At 44.0% G+C, this 27,868-nt stretch overlaps 1 protein-coding gene across 4 annotated transcripts in view; it reads left to right on the top strand.

Moving 5' to 3' along the window:
- The window catches only part of NEURL1 (neuralized E3 ubiquitin protein ligase 1), a 78,775-nt gene that overhangs the window by 38,262 nt on the left and 12,645 nt on the right, over window positions 1-27,868 (top strand). For all 4 annotated transcript variants that reach the window (XM_042863748.1, XM_042863749.1, XM_042863747.1 and 1 more), the window contains exon 4: window positions 23,996-24,676. In XM_042863748.1, coding sequence (XP_042719682.1) covers window positions 23,996-24,676 — 681 coding nt within the window. The remainder of the gene's footprint in view (window positions 1-23,995; window positions 24,677-27,868) is intronic.

The following is a 27,868-nucleotide window of genomic DNA, read 5'->3' on the forward strand; positions in this document are numbered from 1 at the left end:
CCCAGGGTCGGTGATTCCACCACCTCCCTGGGCAGTCCATTCCAGTGCCTGACCACCCTTTCTGAAAAGTAATACTTCCTCATGTCCAGCCTGAATCTCCTCTGCCGTAGCTTGAAACCATTCCCCCTGGTCCTATCATTAATGACACGAGAGAAGAGGCCGACCCCCAGCTCACTACAACCTCCCTTCAGGAAGTTATAGAGAGCAATAAGGTCTCCCCTGAGCCTCCTCTTCTCCAGGCTGAACATTCCCAGCTCCTTCAGCCTCTCCTCATATGGCCTGTGTTCCAGACCCCTCACCAGCTTTGTTGCCCTTCTTTGAACACGTTCCAGGGCCTCAATATCTTTCTTGCAGTGAGGGGCCCAAAACTGGACACAGTACTCCAGGTGCGGCCTCACGAGTGCTGAATATAGGGGAACAATCACCTCTCTGCTCCTGCTTGCAACACTGTTTCTGATGCAAGCCAGGATGCCATTGGCCTTCTTGGCCACCTGGGCACACTGTCGGCTCATGTTCAGCCGAGCATCAATCAATACCCCCAGGTCCATTTCCTCTACGTAGTCCTCCAGCCACACCGCCCCAAGCCTGTAGCGTCGCCTGGGGTTGTTGTGGCCGAAGTGTAGGACCCGGCATTTGGCCTTGTTGAAACTCATCCCATTGGCTCCAGCCCAGCTCTCCAGCCTGTCCAGATCCCTCTGTAGGGCCTCGCTACCCCCAGGCAGATGTGTGAACTCAGTTTCCCCCAAAATTTCCAAACAGTTTTGGGTGTTATTGATCCTCATCAATTGATAAATAGGAGATGCTGGTATGCTGAACAGAACTGGTGGCCTTTCTGAGTTTCATCTTTTATTAATCATTCAAGTAATTTCCCTTAAATGATGAGGTGTGATTGCTTTTTCTAAGGCCCAATTGGATCTTCAGACTGAGCAGTGATGAGACCCTCTAGCTTATATTACTGCAAATTACCCACTTGGGAGATGAGAGAGCTGTGGCTGGAGATATTGCCTGGGAGCATGCTTGTGCCACAGACAGGCAGATGCTGAATAAGCAAGAAATTAATTCTTCCTTCCCACATAAGAGAGCAGCTTGTTTTTGCTGGACCTTTGCCTGTACGCAGGCTGTGGCACAGAGCCAGTGTGTGCTGTCACACTTAACCTTAGGCAGAGAGCAGCCTATGGCAGGGCAGAATGCCTGCCCTGGGTGCAGCTGGCGGCTTGGATGTCTGGGAATGTGCGATGCTGAGATATTAGCGCTGCATTAACTGGAAAACAAAGGTGAAACAAATGCTATCCTCCGATCTAATGCAATGCAGTAATTGTGCTTTAAATGATTACAATGAAGAATAGGTTGGTATACATTTATTAAAAAAAAGTGATCCCATAATAAACATAACCTTATTAAACTCAAGGAAGCGTAAATGACTTGTAACTCAGAAGCATTATAAAAATTATTACAGTTTACTGCTGTATCAGCTCCACCTGTGAGAAAGCTCTTTATGTTTTGCTTTGAAAAAGGCATTTCTCATAATCAAAGTTGTTGCAATTAGATGGAGCGGTAATGAGCCCCAAGGTAGCTGGATGGTGTTGCCTTATGAGGATCTTCACGCCATTTCTGTGGTGTCAAAATGATGCTTGGTGTTGGTGGAGAAGTTTCTGTGGATCAGCATTGCAGCAATTGGAAACGTTATGTTTTGCAATACACCCCTCTTCCCCTAAACCCACCATGCTGTTGAATTCCATCCACTTAAAACAGAGCCTATGTTTAACAATAATTTAAATCATTATCCTGCCTGTCAGCTTGGAGTTAAGGGGCTACGCAACTGCGATTCTCTGTTTAGAAACTGCCTAGAGTAATAACTTTCAGATGTCTCAAATATGCACCACTTATCTATAACATCTAAATACAAATGTCTCCCCGCTGAGTGAGCCCGACACTGTTTACCTATCGTGTCCAAACCATTCCAGAGGGCTTGCTTGGCGCGGAGCGGAAAGCCCTATATCCGCAACTCCTCCAGCACTGTCAGTGTAATGTTTTTCAACTCCTCCTCACCTTTGGGTAATGGTGAAGATAGAAACAGCCTAAGCCTGGGAGTGACAAGTGAAGCACATCCCTGTGCACGCTGTCCCAACACGCAAAGGGTAAAAGTGCACAGCATCCAGTGCTGTGCTTGGCAGACAGGATGATGCTCATGTTGCTGGGTCCCGGCCAGCCTGCTGAGAGATGATCCCCATGCTGAACCCTGTCTACTTCCAGCATAATGAGGTTGGGTATGGCTGAGGCTGTCACTGGCTCAGTGGCCCCATATGCTTCTTCTGCCTGCATACTTTGGTGAGTCCTATCAAGCTTCAAGGAACATGAGGCTCCACACTTGGCTGTCACTGAACCCCAATGGGCTGTGATGTGGAGTTGCCCCTGGGGCACCCTTGCAGCTGTTCTGTGAGTAATCAGAGCAGGGAGAGCTAAGAAATTCCTCCTCTCCTCACTACAGTTTCTTATGGCCCCCTGTGACTTCTGAGGGCTGTCCCCAAGGTGTGGTGCCTCTCATGGAAGGAGAGGAGCTTCATCCTCAGACATGGTGCTCAATACCAAAGCCTTTCTATGGATGCTCTGCAGCCTGATGCAAGCAGTGGTATTTCGTTATGCATTCTGTTGAACCCCATTTGATGTTCTGGCTTTGCTTCCCTGGGGCACACAGAACACGATCAGCTGGCATGCATTGCCCTGATGCAGTCAGCAAAGGTTAAATAAGGGGAAGCTAGGAGTATTTAACACATCATTGCCTCATCTGTGATCCCTAGGTGAAATCTGAGTCACTGCTCACGTGCCATGAGCTGAAAGCTATCAGATGTCTGCAGATGTTGCTGACAGTTCTTCCCACAGTGACTTGGCTGCACAAGGCACTCATCTCTTTGCTCTCGGTTGATGTCTGGATCACCTGTGGGCAACGCTGCTGCTATCCCTGTGCCACACAATGGCAGGTTGTTTGAAATGTTGCATTTCGAGCATTTAAAACTGCAATAATTTTATTAATTTTTTTAGAGCATGTGGAGGTTGGACTGTTAGCAGAGGCAGGACGTGATAGCAAATTGCTTTACGTAAATGTGGTTATAGAAGCAAGCGTTTTCCGTGCAGTTTTGGTGGCAGCTACCATGCACGTCCCCTCCACAGCCAGCCAGGGATGCCACAAAGGAGCATGGCTGATCTTCTGCCCCTGCAGCCAGGTTTAGCTATGGATGTGTTTTTTGGAATGCATATAGTGAAGCGTGCACAGCATTGGCTGAGCTCAGAATATGGTTTCTTCTTTCCTTTTCTTTAATGCGGGCTTCCTTTTAAGGATGTGGCTTGGAAAGGAGTCCTTGGTAGCTTGCTTAGGAAAATAGCCCAGTTAGGCTCAGCTTTCTTCAAGCATCAAGATTGCCTCTGCACATAAATGTACAATCTGCTTTACTTACTTGAAGTGCCCACACTGCATTTTTTTTTTTTTTTTTTTTTGTTCTTCACAAAGTATTCATCAGCTGAGATGCATGAAACCTGTTTTTCCTTGCAGGCTGTTTCTGGACCCAACATGCTGGGAATTAGGTCCTGCCTGCACATCTCTTCCACCAACTATTTTTTCACCATCTTTACACCACGTTGACTTTCTCACTATCACCCATACCAGAGGGGGTGCAGAAAGGCAGTGCAGCAGCAGCGTTTCATACATTTCACCTGTTTATCCATTACCTGACGTGTATCTGTGCTGCTTGTGTGTGACAGCTAAAAGCTACATCTATCACTGATGAGAAATACCACGTTTACCATTTTTTCTCTGCTAATGGTTTGCAACTCAGCCACATCTGCAGGAAAATAATTTGCAGGTACCTGAGTTTCATTTGTGCTGTTTGTAGCTCTAAATTTGCATTGGGTGTTTTGTTTTCAGAGAAGAGATTGTGTTGTGTCATGCTGCTGATGGGCTTTTCCCTGTCCAGGTTTCAATGGAAAATGTTGGAGAGCTCCTGGGAGAGGTTGAAGCACTTGGTTGCTGCAGGGGTGGAAATCTCTTGGAGGTGGCGCTGGCTGACTTCAGCTTAAGTGCTGAGATCTGGAAGAGGGAGCTGGAAATTTAAGAATCTGGTTTCTATAGGTATTTTGACCCCTTGGGATTGGCTGAAAAGGCGCCTGGGGCAGCAAAATTTGTGTACGACATTTTGCTGTGTCATCTTTTTTCTTGCTTCTCAGAAAATGATGAGGCTGGATGGAGTTCAGAGGAGTAAAGGGGACAGTTTGGGGTTGTTTTTTTTTTTTTTTTGTATGTGATAACTGCTGCTGCTTGTACCTGAGGAGTGCTGGTTGCTTTGCCAGGGGAGGCAAGATGGGGTCTGTATTCTATCTGGTATGACAAGGGACCATTTTATTCACAGAACTGTATGAATAATGGTAAATTACTAAGTCTTGTAGAAATCTTGAAGGTGGGATAAAACCCTGTAAATATAATGATTGTTGGTTTGTGGTTTGTTTCTTTTCTTTCTTTCTTTTTTTTTTTTTTTTTAAGCCTCTCTCTCTGAATATTTACCGCTCTGGATTTAAAAACAAAAACAAAAAAAACCCACCAAATCAAAACCCAAACCCAAAGCAGGCACCCAAACAAAAGAAAACAAACTGTGCAGAGAACAGAAATCTTCCTGACTTTCCATGTTTTCATGAAAAGCAAGGGGAAAGTAATCCATTAAATTGCTCACACGTTTTTCTGTTGCCTAGACAGTGCTATACTGAAATACCACAGTGTGTCTAGCTGAAAAAAGGAGCCCACTTAGGATGGCAGATCACATGCAGAAAACCGGGGAGAAACTGTTGAGAAGGAGCATAGGGGGGCTGGGGGAGCACATGGTCCACATGGGCACTGGATCTCAGAAGTGCTGCAGTTCAGAGTGGCTCCCAGCTGCTCACCCATGGCACCACAGAGGGAAGCTCAGCTCAGGTGGGACCCTGCTGGTTCGCAGCCTTCAGCACAGCCAGCTAACAGGAGTGTGTAGGGGAATGAGCCTTATCTCTGCTCCTTCTGAAAAATATCAAGTTATGCAATCTGAAGGTTGAGTGAAACTGAAGAGGAGGGAATTTAGCTCCTGCAGGTTATGTGTTCACAGTGTTGAATGGTCAGGAAAAAAAAGGAGAGTAGTGGATTTGTTGTTGTTTCTGTTGTCATGGGGCTGTTGTTTTGGCTCTGTGCTTCTCTGTGTTGCACAACAAGCCTGCGATGCAGCTTCTGTATCGGGGGAAGTGTGGCAATTCCCTGGAAAAATGGAATACCTCTTGATGTGTTCAGTTATTTTAGACAAATTGCAGAATGTAGAGCTACTTCATATTGTCCCTCAACAGTTACTCTTAGGGTCTCAGCCACGCAGGAGGCTGCTAAAATGTGTGGTGGTAGCAGCAAGGACGGGAAGGATTATACACTGCTCTCACTGGCTTCTACACAACTGATTTATTTGCAGTCTCCTGTGCTGTGTTTCCCACTTAATGCTGCACAGGTTTCCAAAAGAAGTTCAGCTTCTGGCCATCAGCTCACCCAGGAAATGCTTAGAAAAGGGATCTTTTTCCTTTTTAACACCTACAGTATTTCAACATTTAATGTGGCAGTTGCTGGAGTCGCAATTGCAAGGTCTGGGACCTCAATCCTGCAGATTGGCTAGGGACATTCAGAGCATCACAGGATGCTGGCAGGAGGAAGACTCAAGTGATGGAGATGAAATGGCATTCCTTTACAGGAAGAGTAAGGAAAGGAATGGAAACTGGGCTGGGCTGGCTTTCCATCTCTTGTTCTTGAGCACAGTGAAGCACAGCCTGTTCACAAACTGCAGTGCAACTGGGAGCTATGGATGTGGTGGGAGAGCAGTGGGAGGGGAACTCTGGACAGTGCTGGTGCCAGATAGAGGGAGATGTGAGAGAAGGGGACCAGGCAGATGGTTGTGAATGTGCAGAGAACCTTAACTATGGAAATAGAAAAGAAGCCCCCCCCCCCAAAACAGGTCAGTACCGAAAACTTCTATTTTGCTCAGTTAAGGGAGTCCATAAAAATTACTTTAGAATGTACGTATGGGACAACCAGGCCAGTATTACTAATCTGAAATCCTGTCCTCTAACATGGCTTTGGCTGTTAGCAACTTCCAGTGTATTGTGTAAACAGAGTCGATTTTAATGTGTCTGTAAATAGCTTCCCAGGAAGAGCCCCATTCCTCCAGCCCTTCTCCGGGGTCCCATTGTCCCATGTTGGTGCTGGGGTCTGATTTTTCCTTCCTGCTTTGTGTGGACGTGCAAAGCTTTGACAATTGCACTTTGTACTCTTGAAACATGAATGCCTTCCAAAGCTCGAAGGAGTGTTTTGGGTTTTGAGACTGACCTTCGATTTCCAGTGACAGCCAGGATGAATTTCTGCAATTTCTCAAGTTGCCCGGAGGCTGACATTGACTAATAGGACTGGATATTCAGCAGGAGTGTTAGGAAACTCTCGGTGATGAGATTTATTCACGCCGTCCTTGCATGCTTTGAAAACTGTAGGGCTAAACTCATGTTTGGGGTGAGTGGAGCAGTGTTACAACAGGGGTGTACTTACACCATCGCTCCGAAAGCACAAAGCAACTCTTTCATTAACCCCACCCCAGTTCTCTCCAATCAACAGCAAGCAGTCTGGGTTGCTTCAAGGATGGCAATAACTACATGCAAAATCACATTGTATTCTGTTGAAAAACAGCAGTGAGTATTTGCCTTTTGTTTATCTTTCTTAAGATAAGAGGATCGTTCTGCTGAATTTTACTGGAATAGTCCTTTGCTGTCTGGAAATTAATAACTATACGAAAAAATGTAGCAGGGTGTAGCTGACTGTGTTTGAGAAAGGTTTGTGCAGAGCCTCTGCACTGACTACACAGGGGAAAACATTAGAGAAACAACTCACAGGAACTGGATGATGTTGGGGGGGCTTTTTTGGTCTTTTCCTATTTGTTCTGCAACATCTCAGAGATCTCTGAGCCCATTTCTAATTGTAGGTAAATGGGGAAAGCCCTCACAGGATCTCATCTGCAGAGCACTGGTGATACAGTAGTTTTGTTGGGATTCCTATTTTACAGTTTTACATTTAGATATGCAGCTATCTGGGACCATAACATGGTTGAAACAAAACTGGTTCGATTTTATTATAATTATAATTTATAATTATATTTATAATTATTTTATTATTAATAATCGATTAATTCCTCCCTCTGTGTCCTTCATTCCTGCTCTATGTTTGGGGCAGGGAAGATGAACATAATACTTTTTTTCACCTGTTTGCTGGTTAAACTTTTCAGTTAACCAGCAAGGGTTAAAAGCAGATGTTTGATTTTTTTTTTTTATTTATATGTAAGTGAAGAATGTGGGAACAGTCTACAAAATCTAAGGTAAATGTTCAAGGTTACTGACGTTTTTTTTATGAAGCAAAATTTTGGACCAAGTTTGATCTGACAGCATGGCTTTTAGTCTAGGTTTGCTTAGAGGCAGCCGTTCATCCTCGTGGGCACTGTGCTGGATTTCACAGAAGTTGAGAATCGCATCTGCATCACCTCAGGTGCTCTCAGCTCCCGTCGTGGGCCCTGATGGGACCACAGCTCATCCATGGCATGGCAGCCAGTGGCAGCCTTGCCCCAGCAGCAAGCCCAACTGCTCAGCAGTCCCTCTCATGAGGGCCACTGCCAAAGGATTAGCACTCATTTACTTGGCTTTTTTAAATTCCCCTTTGATCGGAATTTGATCCTGGTTCAGGCAAAACAAGAATGGAGCAGCCCCTTCTGCGGCATCCAATCCAATCTGAGAATGTGAAGCTGATGTCAAAATGCAGATTTTCCACTCACAATTCATTTGGGCATAAACATGCCCTGTCTAAAGAAAGATCCTCAGAGAAATTCAGCCACTGAATCCTTCACCTCTGAAGGACCCCAGACATAGCGCTGTATGCAATGTGCCTCTTTTTGTGGGTGAGATATTAAGAGCTTATTTATTTATTAGAAAGTGGTTTACAATGTAAGTAAATTAGTGAGTTCCAAGTCCCTCTTCTAGCTGCCAGATGCTGGGAGGATGTTTATGGCTGCTGTAAATAATTTCGTAGCTTAATACAAATGCATTTTTAGAAATCAAGAGCTGATGGCTGGCCGTTTATGGTGTGCGGTTGAGGATTCATCAGTTCCTCCAGAATATGAGAAAGAAAACAAACAGGCTTTCAGAGACTTTTAAAATTCAGAGGAAAGAAAAACCGCAAAGGTGTTCTTGATTCATGGTGCTGCAGGCTCGAATCTGCACTGCTGTGGCTGAGCTCTCTCAAGTCTCATCAAGACAGGCAGAACAGAAAATGCTCAGCATCATTCAGGACCCGGCACAAGCGTTTTGGAGACTGCGAAGGCTAGGACTTGGTTGTACAGAGAGGATTCCCTTGTGCTGAATATGTATTTGTAGATTACTTTCTGCTGCTGAGTGACCCTTGCTAAGGTCAGCTTTAAAGGGAGATCAGATGCTTCAGAGTAGGAGGAAAGCAGAGTGAACAAGTACAAAGAATGGGCTTTATGTTGTGGCTAAAGGTTGTGAGGACTGAGCAGCACCCGTGGTTCATAGCAGAAGGAGTCAGGAGGGAATCAGGAGAAGGAGTGTGTCTCATAAGAAGGAATCAGGAGGGAAACCTGCTTTTCTGACAAAAATAGGGGATAGAATTAAAATGGAGCTGGAAGGGATTTCTTTTTCAAGGCACGCGCACAGTGAGGAATTAGAAATCAGCAACGTGACGTCAGAGCACATGTGGGATGTTGGGGATGGCGTTTGTGAAAAGACTCTGTGCCTCAGGGAGGAACGGGAAGAAATGAAGTGTTACGGATGCTTCATTTGAGCACTAGATCTATTTTCAGCTTGATAGGGACAGCAGCAGAAGAACTGCAAATATCAGCAGAAGCTGTGACTGCTTCTGCCAGAGCACATTGTAGTAGCTGCATATTCCTATCCTGCACTCTCTGCAACATATTTTTGGTGTAAAACCACAGAACTGAATAGTTGTTAGCACAGGAGAAATCTGATGCTGCTAAATTGCGGTGAGGCAAAAAAATCATCCTTGCTTCAGCTTGAAGCCTAGGCTGGGCTTCTGGTATGGAGCTGAAATACAGTTTTGACACTGGGGTGTGTTTGGGTTCTTTTAGGAAGAAAAGTGTCCTTTTTCTTATTACCTGCGATGTATACCTTGTTTTAGGGTAGGAAAATGCCATGGGTAGATAACAGACTGGAGTTAAATGTCTGACTCAACAAGATTGATGGTGCCAATATTAAGTTAGAGGCCAAATAACTTTGTGCAGTTTTGAGGTGGTGGTGGACTTCTGCCTCAGACCCAGCATGCTGAGATTTGGCTGCTGTCATTGCAGTGTTGACATTTTTTGCAGTGAGTGATGTCTGGTGCCATCCCGATCCCTTTCCAAAATGCTGCTGGATTGCCCAAGCACTGAATTCAGCAGCACGGCTCACTGTGTCTGTTCCTTGAATCATTCCCATCCTGCTGATTTCTGGGGCTAGTAATGCATGTGCTGGGGATGGACCTGGGAGAGTTTGGCAGGTACAGAGGCAGCAGAGGATCCTCTGAGCGAGCATATAGCTGCTGTTGAAGGAGCCATCTCCCAGTGCTTTACCTCCATCCACTCCTGGAGCAGGAGGACTAAATGGGTTGGCTAAAGCACAGAAACAGTGACGCCTTTGAAAATGCCCACACTGAACTATTGGGACTGCTGAAGAATGAGGCTACTGACCTGGAAAACAGGCCGGGATGAAGAAATGTTAGATTTCTGAAGAGAATTGGGTTTCCCAGAGGCTGAGAGGTGGAAGCAATAGGCTCTGAAGGTTACTTAGGATGTCTGATCTCTAATGGACTGTGAAGCATCTTCTAGCACCAGTGCCTCTGGGAAAGGCCTTGCTGACACCTTCTGGGACTCATCTTACAGAACTGGGCACTGGTGTCAGCAGGAGGAAATGGATGTGGGGGTGACCTGCTGGGGACACAGCAAAAGGATGCCCCCTGAGCCAGCTGGTCAGCAGCTTTTGGGGCTTATCTTTTGCAGGGTTAGCATCCAAGAAGTGAGAACAAGCCACAGCAACGTTTTGTTTCTCTAAAGACAAATGTATGCCTTCCCAACTAATTCAGGCCCTCAAATGGCATGCCAGACTGAGACTAGTAGGCTGCAGGCACCTCAGCACCTGGCTGAATGGAGCAGGGCCTGGTCGGCACCAGCATGGCTGACAGCACATCTTAGGAGCTGCTTGGCTCCAGCACTGCAAGGCTTCTTTAGTTCGTGTTGACTCTTAGAGGCTGCAGTGTGGCCCCGCCCAGGGCATCACCAAGGGGCTGCCAGAAGGACACTTGTAAAACCATGGCGGTGTTTGATGGCGAGGAGGAAGGAGCTGGCAGGGTGCATATGCAACATCTCACCCTCTCTCCCCACCCCTGTGCTGTGTTTATCGCACCCTCCTGCTGTGTTATGTCTAATTAGGGCTTGAGCTCCCCTGGGATGGGACCTGCCATTTTTAACTGCCAGGCACAAGGCACACCTAAGCCACCTCATAAATAATATTTCTGTGCATGGGGAAACTTGACACGAGCACGTAAAGCGGTAGCCATGGCAACGGCTGTCCGTGTGTTTTGTGTCTCCTATTGACAAAGCAGAAGGGCCAGGTGCTGCGGCTCCAGCCTGCACCACAGCAGAGCAGGCATGGCTTGGCGGGGCCTCGAAAATTTCTTCCGAGAAGAAGTCCTTACTCCTGCTTGGGGTTGTTTTTAATGCTTACTTTGATACAAAAAACAGCCATAGAGCAGAAATGCCACCAGTAGTAACCTTTTCTTTTCTGATTTAGATAGTGATGTTAGATTGGAGCGTATCGTCTGCTTTTTCTCTCCTTCAGGCTATTAGAAATGTGTGGGTTTTAGCTATATGCCTTCCCTATACCATCTTCTGACAGCAGTAACAGATGCAGATGTGAATTATCTGAATTATCCAGACCTTGGCTTTGATGATGACTATGTCTGCACTTGGTAACAAAGAATACCTTCCCAGTTGAAAATAAAGCATGCATTTTTAAACTCAGTACTGTTATAGCACCAGGAATGGTTGGACTGCACTGAGCAGAGTAGAGAGAGGGACTGTTTTTCTCTGATAACCAGGTCTGGAATCCATCCCCTGGGCCTCAACCATCCCTTGCACTGGTGGTGATATTTCAGTCATTGTAAGCTGAGCAATTTTTTATAATTACATAGCAGGGATTTGGTAGTTCCCTGCAGCAGTTCAGAGCGTGTGCAGAGAGGTTCACAATAACATTGTCACCAAACTCTGCTTTAAAGTTTTCTACTGAAAGAGACAGAAGCTGTAGAAAAATTGATCTATCCATGCAATGAGGAATTTATGCATTTGGTAAAGCTACCCTGTAGCAGTTACCCTCACTCTAGCTCATGTTGCTAGGCACTGTGTTGTTGTTGTATTGGCTCTTGCTGCTGACTATCCTCAGTCCAGTCTAATATCTGAAGGAAAGCTTATTCATGACATTCTGGAGCTCAACATTGCCTTTTACAAACCATTAGAAAGTAGAGAGCTGATTAACAGTTTCTCAGATTGGAAAAGCGTGGCATTGTCAGCTAACAGAGTGTAAAAATAAAGATGTGGGAGTTTAACAGGTTGAAACTTGGAAGTGGATGAATGAACACCAGAACCAAGTCCTCAGCAAACAGTTGCAAAAACTGTATCAGCAGCAGGTAAGGAAGAGGCTTAGGGTGTGCCTCAGTCAGAGAGAGTGACCTTGGGCATAAGCTGAAATGTTAAATCCTAGTGAAAATGCATTCACAGTACAATGGGACATCATGTGGCAAAAGGCAGCTGCTGAGAAACGGCAGAGGAAGATACCTGCCAAGGGCATTTCATGAGAGATCAAAGAGGAAAGGAAAATCACCCTGTGGAAATGGAGGAGGGACAAAAAACATGACCGTGTTTTTTGATACTTGTGTGTCTTACTCACCCCAACCTCTCCTTTAAAGGTCTCAGGCACTATTAATAGCACAAATCAGTAGTAATTCAGGTGTCTTCAGTGCTGTGTTTATAGCTGGGGAGGCATGTTTCTGAGGAAGCTATGAAATGGTCCCAGGAGGGCATTTCCCCGTTAATCTGTGAGTGGCTCAAATCTGACAGTCCAGCCTTGTCCAGCACGGGTCTGTTGGAGCCATTCCAGGCTGGCTGCAGCCCCAGGGTCCCAGTAGGATCAGAGATCTCATGCCTATAGCACCAGGAGGGGAAGGGAGGAGGAGGAGAAGGAAGAAAAGCGGTGGGAAGGTAAGATGTAGGGAGAGGAGAACCTTTTGGCAACCAAGTCCTCAAGTCTCCTTCATGGAAGGCGGAGGAGGGTTTGTCTTTGAGGTTGCAGCTGAGATCAGCATCAGGCATGGCATTCTGGATGGACCCTGTTCTCCACGTGAATCCTGTAGTTTCAGCAAGGTCACACTGCTCTGACTGACACTTACACTGCAGCCCTCTGGCTTCTTTATTTATTTATTTGTCTTATTTATATGTTCAAAGCGTAGCTTCAGGAAAGCCTCCTGTTGTTCTGTCTGAACCTTTCTGAGGTCATGATCTGTGCATTTAAATCAGCTTTACTGATAGCCAAGGTGTTGAAGCTTTCCCAAGGGTAAGAGCAGAATTTGTCTCTTTGCTTGCTGAGGAGTTAGCTGAGGCTCTGGTAACAAGGTGTAGCCCTTTAGTTTCTTCATTTCAGGGCCTCAAGATAATTTGTAAGGCAATCGCTAGCCTAATGGCTGTTTGCTATGATTGAATGTATAAAGAATTTCTTGAAGAGATGAACTTTCCAATCTTATACCTTGGCAGATTTGAGCACTGACTCTCTTTGATTCTCTTCTAATTTCATATATCTGTTACAATTAGAATGATTGATTTAGGGCTGCTATTTTAGGAAGTCTCCTTTGCTGCTTACTCCACTGACTGGATGCAGTGGGACAACAGTGGAGACTGGAGTTGGACATAGGAACCTTTTATTTATTGTTATGGAACATAGTTTTTAAATCTTACTCTGTGTTGCTTCTGTGCAGAAAATTATACTGATTTGGTATTAGTGATATATTCACATGTATGTCTTGTTGCCTTCAGTGGGATATACTTATGCAGATAAAGTGAATGTTTAAGTGCTATCATGAAATGGAGTAGACCTAAACATGGACTGAGCTTTTCTGAATTAGTACAGACTGCAGTAATTGTGCTGCTTTGGAGCAAGCTCATCACACAAAGCCTTGATTTGCTCTTTCTGTGCATCACTGGCAAAGTGACTCTTGCAGACTGCAGCAACGCTGGAATAAGAATGCAGTGGATGGGGTATGGTAACTGCAGTGACATTTTGTACAGAAGATAAGTCAGGAATTTCTTTTGAGTGCTCCTTATTACTGGATTCTAGGGTGGAAATTCTCCAAGAAGTGAATACTGTGCATTAAAACAAAAATATTTTGGACAAATAAAATGATGTGCTTTCTTCCAGAAATGTAATTGTTGGATCTTTAGGTGAGTAATTGGCTTTGAGGAAGGAAGATAAACTGTAAACTTAATTAGTCATATCTGAAAAATTGAAACCATTATGGCACGCTGTATCTGCTTTCTTTCATTATTTTCAAAATGATATATTTCAACTTTGAGTCCTGAAATAACATTTTAATCATGAAAATTGCTGCAGCAATTTCCAAATAAGCCCCAGAAATCAGCTGGAGAAGCTCTTGGTTCAATAGTCATTTGCTTTAATAAAAGGAAGTAAGATAAACAGAGTGCTTTGTGTTAGCTTGAAATACTGTATCTTCTCAATTTATTTTTTCTTCGGGCAGTAGACTGAAGTATTATGTTATCACTGCCCTTCATAGGTTGTGTCTTCATTAGAAAACGCTGCACTCTCAGCTCCTGTTAGAGACTGAAGGGGCAGTGTCCTCATGTTGCCCACACAATTTATTATTTAGCGGTACTTTAGCAGATCAAGTGGGCCTGCAGCATGCCCCAAGAAAAGCTTAGTGCTACGTGTGCTTGGGTGATCTCCAGCACTGATTCTGTGCTTCCTATGGGAGTGGAGAAGACCTAGAGGGGTATTTCAGGTCAATAAGCAGTGATGCTTTGCAGGGTGCTGGGCGATGGCAAGCACAAAGTGGTTGTTGGTGGATGGATTTCTTGCTGAGCAGCTGTCAGTAATGGGAAGAGCCTTTCAATGGGCAACGTGGGGAGAAGTTGGGAAAAGAGCCATCATACCCACTGCTAGCAGAAAAGCACAGCAGGAAATGAAACTAGGTGAAAAGGGATAAATGCAGGATACATAAATGCCACAGAATGGAGGATGATGGATGGGAAGGAGGGAGAAAATGCTTCTTTTGAAGAAAATTTCTGTCAGATGATTCAGAGAATGAAGAGATTTGTCTGACGCAGCTTGGAAACTGGTTGTGAGCACTGAGATGCTGTGGAAACGTTCTTACAGAAATGCAAAGAGCGTTGCAAATAGAGCTGTTGGAAGGCCCATAGCAGTCTTCAGAACAGCAAGAGGTAAAGCTGTGGGGTTAACAGCACATGTAATGTTGAGCTACTGTCTTGGAATTGTAGAATCATAGAATGGTTGGGTTGGAAAGGACTTCGAAGATCATTTAGTTCCAACCCTGTGCCATGGGCAGGGTTGCCAACTCCTAGATCAGGCACAAGATCAGGTTTCCCAGGGTCTTGCCTCAATGAATAAGATAAAAGGGGGTCAGCATTTCTTTAAGAAAAGGAAGATGAAAGAGATGATAGTGCCAGGAGTAACCAGTGGTGTCACTGAGAATGAAAAGAGGGTTCTGTAAAGTTATTAGGTAACCAGGAACTGCAATAATAGCTTTAATTTCCCAAAGAGAAATTAAAAAAAAAAAAACAACGAACAGAACACTTTTCTACAGAGAAAAGTTCCTCTTTTCTTTACATCTTGAAGACCTGGAAGCTTCAGTTTTGAGGAAGAATTAGGTTTTGCGCAGGTAATTAAACATACAAGGAAAGACTTTCAGTGGTAGAAAGAATATGAGGACCTATAAAGACAAGGTGAGACACTGTACAGATTGAGATGAAAAATAGTGTGTGACCCTTAAAGTGCTGATTGCTTTTCTGTATTTTGTGTGAGAAATAATAGGACCTGATCATGGAGCCCTGCAGGCCCTGAGAGGAGTGGAAGTGGAAATCATTGCATCAGGGGCGGTAGTAAAATTCAGACTTTTATGTTTGTGAGTGGGAAATAAATGAAGGAGAGAATGATGGGGATTAAAAGATCTCCACAAAACCCAAGGCATAAGACTTCTACAGAAACCTTATTTCTATGACTTCATGGGGAATTAGGAAACATTAAATGGAAAACTCATGGACACACTTCAGGGAATCAGGCAAGGAGGTGGTGACATCCAGAGGTGGCTGTGGCAGTGGAGAAGCACAGCTTTAATCTTGAAGAACATCCACCACCTGCATGATGGCTGGCTGGGAGGATGACTTTACCCAGAATGAAACCTTCCTGAATGAAAACCAAAATGTGTTGTTTGTAACACAGAGGTTGCCAGCACCCTGCTGACTCGGAGAATCAGCTTTTGTGGAAAAGAAAACAAATCCCCAGCCATAACAGGCATATGGAAGTTTGTTCTTCAGAATGTACTGTCAGGCCCTTTCAAAACATTCATATTTGCTTAGTAAAACAGTAATTTATTTTAGTTCTATGAAGCTAGTTATGTTCTTTGTGCCATTTCATACCGTATCAATCTGACATGCTTACAGATGCCATGCAAAATTGCATGAATGTTTGTTATGAACCAGACTGGCTTAGAGAACTTTGTTATATAGCACATGTCCCAAAATTATGATTTATTAGTTAGTACTCAACCTTTGTACATTAAACTATAGTCTCATCCATGTATGAAACGGCATGCTTTCATTCCTTAGATTTTATTGAAAAATATGCAGATGATCAATTCAATTAATAAGCTGAACTGGAAGCCATGATTGTTTGCTGTGGCTTAAAACCCACCCACAGTTTTCTTAAGCTCATTAGTTTGTGTTTATTTCTTTCTGAATATTTCAACTGGGAGGCTGGCAGTACACGAGCACACATTCCTTCCCATCTTTTAGAGTCTGTTCGTTATTTTGGTAGTTTGTTTCTGATTTGTTTTGCTTTTGATACTTAATCTGCTGTGAGCACAGTGTTGACCATCCATGAAAAGAAATCTGTGACAATCCCATTAAGCCATGGGAGGATATCTGTATCCTCAGAAAAGTGTCCCGGACAGATCCCAAGGGTTTCCTGTGATTCACCTGGCAGGACATCAGGTGCTGTGTACCTAATGGTCGAAAGGCACAGCTGCTTCAAGAACAAGATTTAGTTCTAAACATCCCCAGGAAGCCACCAGGTTTGCACAGTAATTGTATCTCACATCTAGCAGCTGGTAACTATTAATTGGTTAAGTTTTTCTCTTCCATCCCATTTTTTATCACCTCTCCAAAACTGAATCATGCAAACCAAATTATTTTAGTGCTTCATCTTTGCCAGAATGTCTGGGGAGAAATGTTGATTTCTATCCAAACAAATATAAATGTGAGGCAAAGACCAGTTTAGTGAGGTGCTAATTAAGCACTGTTGATTTCCACTCATTTCTATTGAAGTGGAAGACATTTGTTGCCTTGCATCTAATTCCACTGAGTCACAGCCTGGTAACTGGTTCCACTGAGTCAATGGTCTGGCTTCTTTTGTAACTCAGTTTTAAAATCTGGTGATAACTTTTGGTGTGATCATAAATGATTTCTCCCACAGATGAACTCCAGCTTTAAGGCTCTCTGTAACCCTTGGTCTGGGATTTGGCATCTGCTCCTTCGTTACAGCAGTAATTCTCTCATGCTGTACTGGCAAGACACCTGAGTATCTTAACAGTAAGCTAATTTGGACTGTGTTGGTCATAGGCAAACAAATAGACTTGGATGATTGATGTATCTGTCACTCCTGCAATAAAAATGGCTGTCGTTTTGGTTAACGTGGCTTCCAAATTGCAATGAGCAGGAAGCCAAAATTGACATGTAGCCATTAACTCCTGCTTAACCATGTGAATGCACATGAAAAGCATGTGTCATCTGTTGGCCTCAAAATGATTTCAAGCTGATGTGTTGGCAGAAGAGGAATTCTTGAACAGTGTTTTCCATGCTGACCGTTGAGGTCCTATGATGAACAAATGGGTCCCGAGGACATTGAGGTTGGAGGTGAAGAGATAAACCTGCAGATGGAAGCGGAGGAGCAGCAGGTAGGGAGTCAAGCACTGAGTGGAGGGGTAGGATGTGAGAGGGTGTACTGTGGGGAAGCTGAGAAGGTTTGTTGCACGCTGGGCAACCCCAAGAGGTTTCAGTTAAAAGGAATTGACTGTCCCCTTAGACAACTTACCCCATCCCATGGCTTTCAGTCTATAAAACAAGAACACTAATTCTTCCTGCCTTCCACTCACTGTTTATCTCTCTCTTCTGTTCACGTGGCGAGGAGCATCTTCTGCTGCAGAACCAGGCAGCTGGGTCCTGATCCTAGATTCTGCTTGCTCCAGAGCAGATTTTGCTGACTCTTAGAGAGCAGCCCATGCATCCTACGCATATAGCTGGTACAAGTGAAACCATCTGTTGGCTGTAGTTTTGCATATATTCCTGTAAGCGTGTGCAAAAAGAGAGGAGCCAGAGCACCGAGAGCAGAAGGAAGGAGCTTTATTTGAAACGTGCTGTTTGTACTACCTATGAAATACAGGCATGTACATATGGAGGTACTGCATAACTAGGTGTTTATTTAACTGATGTCCTTGATTTTATGTGGGCGTTTTGCAAGGAGAAGGAATGGTTGATCTGAGGTAATAAATTGGGCAGTTTGATTTCTCAGTTGTTCATAAAGGGAAATGTACTTTGTTGAAGTGAATTCCTAAGTATATGGCAAAGGAGGTTTTTAGTCTGAATCATTCCTTTGAGAGATTTTAAACATTTGCCTCCCACATGCTACAATAATTCTCTGAAAGTGGCTTCGTTGCACGATCCGAGAAGCTGCATTCTGGCGCCTGATGGTTTATGAGAAGTAAACACAATGGAGTGGTCTCGGATCATATAAATTCAGGATTTAACAGTAACAGGCAGGGTAGGGAGGGGGAGACCCACATGCAGCATCCCAGCACAACGACTGCCCGGGAGAGCGGGGCTCTGCAGCCTTACTGAGTGCAGTGCAACCCAGCCTCCAGACCTCACATGGAGAGTACAAGCTTGCAGAAAAACAAATAGTTTTACAAGTGTCTGCCCTGACATGTTGCCAGCAGGCAAGAGCACTCTGGACATGCTCTGTGAGAGGAGCTTCGTCTCTGTGACTGCAAGTGTGGCATCGTCTTTCTTCACTTCTCAGTTTTTCTCCTGTGTTTATTTTAAGTAAGGGTGATTTTCAGTCTCCTGTTTGCTTAGCTCCTCCCAGTGCAGTAGAACAGTTAAGATACACATGACAGAGCTCAGCACTGCTGAGCAGAGCATCCCGTGGTGGTGAGGACATCTCGAACACCATTGAGTTCAGCAGGCTGAATGCAGATTGGCTTCCAATGGTCTTTTAATTAGGGTGGATTCTGAACCCAGGGCCACACAGTAGCACTCCTCATTGCAGATCCAGCCAGGGCTGCTCTTCTTTGCAGCGGAGGTGGTGCTATGGGCTGGCTGACATGCAAACACTGAGGAAGTCAGCACCCAGGGGGATTTGGGAGCTGGTACTGCTCCTTGCCTCCAGGTCACAATGATCTTCCTCTTTCTTTTATGAGGAATAAATGAGAATACAGCTTGTTTCCATTTCAGTGAGTTTTCAGTCCTCAATCACCTTAAAGTACACAACTATAAACGATGTATGGAAATTGCTCTGGTTACTTCTAGGCTGAAATGTGGTGGTTCCCCAGCTGCATGCCTCAGCGCAGTAGGACTGAATCAGCAAGGGAGCAAAGATTGCCTCATCACCACACGGGCAGACTTGGCAGGGCCAGCAGCTGTGTTGGAGTTCAGGTAGCATTAAAACCCACACTCCTACGATGGGGAGTATAGGGCTGTGTGTGACCAAGGGTTTCCAGGAGCACGGGTTTACTTCTTGTCTTATAACTGGTTGCTTTTTCCAATTGCCTTTGAGTGTGATGCTATTTTACAGCCCAGTACATCTGCCTCGTATTTCAGACACATCGCCCTGCAATGGAGAAGCCTTGCCAAATGGCTGTTAGCTGCACGAGTCTGCTGTAGGCTGTGGAGGAGATGGTGCATTCCAGCATGGTGGGAATATTGCGCTATAAATCCTTCTGCAGCTGTATATTTGCACAGAGTATTCTTGTGCAAGATGTCTTTTGGTAGCTCAGCACCTGTGAAATTCGTTGGTCATGGAAATTGTATAGCGAGCACCAGTACTTGCTAAAAATACTATTATCCAGTGAAACCAGGGGTTGAAAGATGAGAAATGCGTCTGTAAAAGAAAAGTAGAGAAAGAACAGAAGGAAGGAAAGAACATAGGGCTGTGCATAGGAAAGAGCAAGCCAGCATGCTTCTGTCTACCAATTTTTTACTCTTTGCTTAGTAACACAGGACTGAAATGCAAGGAATCACTCGGTTATTCCTTGTCTTCTCAACACTTCTCTCTTTTAGGAGGGAAGAAATGTCATAGGTTCTTAGGTTGTCTACATGATTCCCCATATCCTAAGGTGTTGAGTCTCAAGTTTGGTTTATTTATATTACATCTTCTGTAGCTCATTCTGGAGCATGGTCAGAGCTCTCACAGTCTGAAGAAATATGATTTATGTGAGGCTTTAGGTTTGCACCTCAGATGGAGATCTGTTTCCTTAGAGCTTCCAGTTAAATCTGGAGTTCCTGGTGTATGTGTGTGTGCACCAAGCTTGCTCTGCCTGCTCAGATCCTGTTCAGGTGTGTGAATCCTAGCTGCTCATGACCTTGGAAAGTGAAGTCTTTAGGCAATGACAAACAAAACTGAAAATGAAAAGAGAACGGAAATAATGATATGACAGTCTGACAGCAGTACATCCCCTCTGGGTTTGTACAGGGCTGAATTATTTGTGCGTGCTGGTGGCTAGAAATGTGTTCGTGTTTGAATGTGCATGTAGCTGTAGTAAACACGCATGTATGTGATATCTGTAATAAATATGTACTATGACTATTATGCATGTGTAAGGAAACGATCTTAAGAAGTCAATGTTTGGCAGCAGTTCAAATACAGGGCAGCAGTGACATACTTCTGATCTGGATACAGTGACTCTGGCTGTATCTGGCTGCTCCCCAGCTCCTCCTAATTTCTGCTCTCAAGTGCTACTGCAGTTGCTTTGAGCCTGCAGGAGGGAGAGCAGGAGGCTCTTCCATGCCCTCAGAGCAGAAAAACAGAGAGTTTTGAAGCCTCTCGTCTGAGGAAGATTCCTCAAGTAAATTTTGTATGCAAGGAACCAGTTGCTGAGAATATAAATTTTGCAGATAAACACTGCTAAAGAGGGAGAGAAAACAGAACTGCTGAACTGCTCAAGTGCCCTTCATCTCTACTTTTCTAAATAAATTACTCCTACTCATTTTTTTTTCTTAAAGCCAGATAAAGATACAGAGGGGTTTGTGAAGTAAGACATCCTTTGCAAAAATTCAGTGTCTCAGGTTTGTCAGCAGATGAGCAGAAAAACTGTGTTTAGTAGAAAACCTTTCTGCTTTGGCTAAGTCTATATTGCGTCTGGAAAGCTGAAGTCTATAAATCCAGCACTGGCATCAGAACTGCACTGGTGCAGCACTCAGCCAAAGCTCTCTGGAAGGGCACCTGGGCACCCAGCCTATGTTGAGCTGTGCGTGGACCTGGCTGGCCTGCTGCTGGTACCCTGACCAGCTGGGTAAAGCTGTTTATGACAGCTTGCGGGCTTCACTCACAAGTCCCATCTATTCTCACACAAGAGAATCCAGCTGCCTTTTCCCAAAGAAATGCTGCCCCAGCTCTCTTATGCAAGTAACCTTGTAAGCCTGAAAATTGCATAAAAAGCAATGATTACTAAATTTTTCGGGCTGGTTGACCTCTTCAGCAATGGGCCCTTGAACTCGTTTCATATTGCACTGTCTCATCAGATAGAAACATTCTCTCTTTTTGATGTGTACTCCAGTTTTGTCTCTGCAATGATAAATGCCTTTGCAGGCATTAAAGACAGTTTGTAAATGTTGTGCAGGAACAAGGCTGTGCTATGAACTGCTGCTGCACGATCAGCTTGATCTGTGTTAGCAAAGTGATAAATGAAGCCTTGGTGGAAGAAAACAACTTGTTTCTGAGTTCTTCTAGTGAAAGAAACTGCTCTGTTGCCTCATTTGTTTCACAGTTCACCAGAATTATTCTTATAGCCCTCAGCTGTTATCAGTTACGCCAGATAAGTGGCTCTCTTCTGACTTACCTACCACTCCAAAAGATGAATCCCACTGTTTTTTTACTTCATGTTCAGTGGGATTCTTTTTCTCTAGCTGAATATTTTGAGATTTGTGAAAAAAATAGAGCCCTGGAGCAGGCCAGCAACTCTTAGAGACTCATCTCTAAATTTTCACAACCCCATTTCAAATGCCAGTCAACTGCAATTCTTTTTTCCATGGATATTTGCAAACATTAATGAACTAACTCTCACATTCAGTCCCATATGCTTGAGACATCCCTTATATGGCTAGGCATCTGAGCTACTGATAGATCTGAGTAGAACAGTTGGAAGCGTAGCCCTGGTTTGCTATCACTGCCATGTGTCTTGGCTGCAGAAGAACTTCATCTCTCTTAACCTCTTTTCAGATGGAAAGAGATATTTTGTCCAGTAGCCAAAGGGAAATGCAGGCATCCTGGTGGAAAACAAGCTGTTTCAAAACCCTGGCTGCAAGCTACCCACACATCACAGTTGTCAGCCAGGCTGCACATGCATGGTTACAGGGAATAAAATAGAGGGGACCTTCTGTTCCTATTCAGAAAGGTCTCTACCCATTCACCTATACCAAAGCATCGTCGTCGGCTGCCAGTATTAATTTGTTCTCCTATGTGGGTTTACAGCCAGAGGAAGGCAAAATAAGTCTAATTCTATCCAGCAGGGACACTTGCAATGCAAATGTGAGCCCATATATTACAAAGCATTAAGGCAACCTGCTTCTATTATCACTTGGGGTAATTTTTGATTTAATTTATTCCTCTTTTTCTTCAATTAACGTCTGGGAAGAGAAGCTGGATATAAGTATGGGGAAAATCAAATATGAGAAACAACAGAGCCTTTTTTTTTTTTTTTTTTTTTTTTTTTTTCTTTTTTTTTTTGACACTGTGCTTCCCATGTAATAGCAGATTATTTAAAGAGGAGCCTGGAATAATCCAGTTTAAGCAAAGCAGAGATCTCTCCTGAAGCCAAACTGTGTGTGGGTGTGCTCTTGTCAGGGCTCCCAGAAGAGGAGGGCAGGGAAGGCTGTTAGTCAGACCTCGCATGTTGCAGGAAATGTTGGTTATTCAGTAGCTGGCATGTTTCCTTGGCATGCCAATATGGAACTAGTGCTCTGGTGTATCAGGGAAGGGTGCATCCCTTTGGGAAAATTCTTGTATAACCTGAGTTCCTGCTTCTTTGTTGCCATAGAAGAAAAATCCAAGGAGATGCAGCTGGAAAAGGTGCACACTGCAAAGGTCTTGCCCATGGGTTGGGAATGAGTCTTCACTCCTCTTCCTCTTCTTGCTGATCCACCTTGTGCCCCGTTTGCTGCAGGTCTGAGATGTGGTGGCGTGGCTTTGTGTCACTGGTGGGGGATTCTGTTGTAAGGGGTAGTCCTATCCTGTGATGTTTGGAGCCTGGCTTGAAGCCACAATGCAGTCGTAGAATCATAGTCCTGCTTGGTGCAGGCGTAGCTCCTGTAGTTTGCTCAATATGAATCACAGCTTATTGTAACCTTTACAGAGAGTTACCCACATGCTCAGGTTTCTCTCAGTGTCTTTATGCAATTCAGCTTCTTAAAGTTCAGGAAGTTAAACATATATATAAAAATCTTTTCATGATCTCACTTTTATAATCTCCTCAAATAATTTTGTGGGGTTTTTCTTTTTTTTTCTCAGCATATTGCTCTTTGAAATTTCTATGGCAACAGTGTAGCTAAGAATATGTTAAGTAATAGTAATTTGTGCATTAAAGCCAGGCTATTATGATCCTTAGAAAAAGAATAAATTGATGATTAGCTCTTGAAACAGCAGGGTTTCAATTGATGGATGCGAATGTGCAAGCATCATCTTTGTTATGTATCTATGGGTTTGATTTTTAATCTTTTTTCATGGCAATAATAGATGATGGTACATTATTTATAGAAAACTGCATATGCCCAAGTTCTACTCTGTGAAATCCATATTTGCACTGATTTGCAGTAAGGACCAGACCACTAATGATTAATTACATTCAGGAATACAAATTAAATTTCATATGGTGATAAATAAATTAAAACTGAACATAGCATTCGTCTTAAAACAAAAAAAAAGTCTAGTTAGAAATTCATTTCCTAAACCTATGCGAATTATTGTAGACGATGAACAGAGCATGAAACCTCGGAGCCTGGGTAAATATTGATTGGCATGTCCGCGGTGTACTTCATATATTGACCCTCTGCTTCCCCTCTCCAAGGAGACCTTCCCCGGGTCAATTCTTTCCATCGATTTTGAGTCTGCCTACTCAGAAAATGATGCTGGTGCGAAGAGCACAAGAACAGCCATTGATTGCAAATGCATGTTATGATACTCTGCCTCCATGTTTGAAAGTTGGAAAATTTATTAATGGCGGCAGCTTTCTGATCTTCCCTTTTAAATATCTCAATCAAACAGCATTTTGCAGACTCCTGGATGTTGTCACTCTCTGCAAAGCGATACCTATTTTGCTTTCTCTTGTCCTTCCCCACAGACAGTGAAATCATTCCTCCTGACTGCCTGCGGCCCCGCTCCTTCACCGCCATCCGCCGGCCATCGCTGCGGCGGGAGACAGAGGACACGCGCCTCTCAGTCAGCCTGTGTGACCTCAACCTGCAGGAGGAGAGCTTCCACGTGACAGCCACCACCTGCCCCATCCCGCAGAACTCCCTCAATTCCCAGCACTCCCACCTTCTCCCCTCCCAGCTCGAGAGCGACCTCCGCTTCCACCACCTCCGGGGAGCCCATGTCAAAATCCTCGATGACCAAACTGTGGCTCGCCTGGAGCACGCCCGGGAGGAGAGGACTTTGGTTTTCACCAGCAGACCCCTTCGGATCAATGAGACCATTTTTGTCAAGATTAACAAGTCCAACGCTGCGCGCACGGGGACGCTGTCCTACGGGGTGACGTCCTGCGATCCCAGCACCCTTAGGCCCAGCGACCTCCCCTATAACCCCGAGTCCTTGGTTGACCGAAAGGAGTTCTGGGCCGTGTGCCGAGTCCTGGTGCCCCTCCAGAGTGGAGACATCCTGGGATTTATGGTGAATTCAGATGGCGAGCTGCACCTGAGTCACAACGGGGCCAGCACTGGCATGCAAGTCTGTGTGGACTCTTCGCAGCCCCTCTGGATGTTCTTTGGCTTACACGGTGCCGTCATGCAGATCCGTGTGCTCGGTAGGTCTCACCCCCCCTTTCTCAAAACCTTGCACACAGAACAGCCAGATGGGATCTGTTGTGGGTAAAGGTGGAAGGAATGGAAAAGCTGATGTCTCCCTTCCTATTCTAGGATCAAGTACAACTTTTTTTTTTTTTTTTTAAGGGAAAACACAGTAAAGGCATGTATGTAGCACATGGCTATGACATACAAGACTTTGCACTTCTATAGCATCTTTCATCTGATGATCTCAAAGCTCTGTTCAGATATAAATTAAACCTCAGAGACCTCCACTGAGTATAGATGAGTCACTGTGGACCTAGGTGAAGCAAGGATGAAGGAGAGGTGGTTTATTCTGAGCTAATCTGGGGCATAGCCAGCAAGACAAACGACTGATTCCCTTTTCTGTGTGTTAGCTCTCTGACATGTCTGATTCCCAGAAAGAGTGGTCCCCTTGCTTTCTTCAGGCTCATATGTGAGAAGTAGGCTGGAAAGCAGAAAGAGAACCCTGTACTTTGTAATCGCAGAGATGTGCAGAGCATGGCGCTGAACAGTGCAACAGAAGAGGGATTTGTGCTCCAGCTTTAATTAAGGCAGCGTAACCCACTCGGTGTGGTGGGCATCTCAAGCTGGTCTCTTTCTCTTGATGTTTTTTACTTTACTTTTAAGCTCTGTTGGCCAAAATACTTTTTATTGAAATGCTGAAGTGTGGAGGGAAAGGCCTTGAAATAGCATTTGTTTAGGAACAAATTGGCTGGTCCCCTTTGTGTGTAGATACAGAGCCATAGGCATAAGATGTTTTTGACCTTGAATTTTGAACATAATATGGATCTGCTGGTGTCAGTGCCAGAAAGCAGATGATGGTTTCTTAGAATGTGAAGTCCTTCTCTAACTGGAAATTATCCTTTCTTGTTTGTACTCTTATATAGATTTAAATATATTTATGTTCTTTTTTTGTTTCAAAGCCCCTGAAAATCCCCTTTTACCAAGCAGAAAAGAAAAAACCAACCAAAGCATAACCAGCACCTCTTTTCTTAGGATTTATGGACAGTCTTTGAAGATAAATCATGATGAACACACATATGTCTGCAGGGTCCAGTTCACAGTCTAAACCGCAGTCTGAACTGCCCTAAGTGATTTGCTTAAAGTTGACCATAGGCCTGTGCTGTGAGTGTTTTGTGGCCATTAACAGATCGCAGATGACAAATGTAATACTGCAGTTTATTTCCAGGAGCCCAAGACTCAATCCCTGATAATTCAACCTGATGATATTTGTTGTGGGTACAGTACGTAATCCATGGCTAGCTCTGCTCTCCACCAACACATCATTGTTATAATGGTAGGTGAAGTCAAACAGACCCCAGTCAAAGTAGGAAGATTAAGTGCTTCTGTAGGTGTAAGAAGGAAAGCCTGCTCAGGTCATTGAGCTGCTGGTCAAACTAGTAATCAACCCGTACTTCCTTTCATATGAGATCACTAATGTGACCCATGTTCCCTTGACAATCTGCTGAGCTGGAAAAAATCCTTTCTACCTGTATTTGTATGCACATAACAGATTTTTCCTGACCTCTGTCACAGGAGAAGCTGAAAATAAGGTATTGTTCTTATGTGGAATGTAAATGAAGAGAACTGAACTTGTTGACCTCACTCTGCTCAGTGATAGGATAAGACCTCACAGAATGTACAGCTTTAGCCACATCAGCATGGGCAGCAAGCTGCTGTCTCCCATTTAACAGCTATAGAATTGGAGTTTACCAATAACCTTTAATAAGTGTTAAAATACAAATCAAGTTTTTAAGGCCTATTTTTCCAGTGTAATAATTAATGCTGGAAGCAGTGCATTGCCAGTATCAGTATAGTGTTGCTGCACTCATGCTGTCCCAACACTGCATATCTCTGTACCTGCAGTAATTATGTAGATCATCAATATCCTGAGAAAAGGTGCAGAAAATAATGAGCTACCATCTCTAGCTTTTGCAGTGCTATTAGGGAGATGATGTGCACTGTTTGCACTGCCATGGAACAGATTATGGCACTTGCCATAAAATCTGTCATTATGATAATAGAAAATGTAAGAGGAATATAAAGTATTCATCTTTCTAATGACAAGCTCAATCTCCAGAATGCAAACAAGAGTAATTTTGTGTGATCTACCTTTTGTAGTTTGATTTTTATCTGAAAGGAGAAGACATGTTTATAGTCATCTCTTCTAGCTTTAATGGAAAACGTGAAGTTCCATATCCTTGAAAGAAATGAGACAGAAATACTGCAAGAAGCATAATTGTACCAAAACTATCTGAAACAGCAGATGTCATTCTTATTCTGGGAGCATGCCATTAGAGCAATCAAAGCAGTGCTATGCAGTGTTAAAGGAACATCCAACATAGAGCAGTGTAAAATATAGCAAATGAAAATTGCTGTTTCTACTTCCTCTCTGTCTTTTCTGCTTTTCTGGGGAGGATGGAGAAGGTAGAAAGCACCTCTACCACTACCACCACTCCTGCAGCTTTTTTTTTTTTTTTTTTTTTTTAATTATTTGTGTCCTTTTTGTCACCCTGCCATGGGGAAAAGAAATGAAACCCAACTACTGCTATAACACAGTGAGAGACCACAGTCATTTGTAGTGAGAGGTGGAAGGATGTCAGTTTGGTGCAAAGAAAATGTTAAAAGGCAGCTTGGCCACATGGAGGGAAGATAAATGGAAGAGGAGGGCACTTTAAGATAGCAGATAATAGTATAAGAAATATCAAGCTCCTTGCAAATGAAGAGGGACAAATTTAAATTAGATATATGTGACGATAATTAACAACAGGAACCAACAATTGAGGGAGGCAATAGATCTTTTTGTCAGGATTGGAAACCTTTCTAAATATTTAATTTGCGAAGTGCTGGTCTTGCTTCAGAAACTGTATGGATTATATATGTAGGATGCCCAAACCAAAACCCTGAACTTCAGGCATGTAGAAATGAATCCGATTTTGCACATCCTTTAGGAATTCCATTTGTTCTGATTTAGGTTACCTTCCTTCCTGCCTTCCTTCCTGCCTCCCTGCCTTCCTTCCTGCCTTCCTTCCTGCCTCCCTCCCTTCCTGCCTTCATTCCTTCCTTCCTTCCTTCCTTCCTGCCTTCCTGCCTTCCTGCCTTCCTGCCTTCCTGCCTTCCTGTCTTCCTGCCTTCCTGCCTTCCTGCCTTCCTGCCTTCCTGCCTTCCTG

Source organism: Lagopus leucura, unplaced genomic scaffold (assembly GCF_019238085.1).
Source record: "Lagopus leucura isolate 7727_CA_CO unplaced genomic scaffold, USGS_WTPT01 Super-Scaffold_741, whole genome shotgun sequence".
Taxonomy (NCBI): Eukaryota; Metazoa; Chordata; class Aves; order Galliformes; family Phasianidae; genus Lagopus; species Lagopus leucura.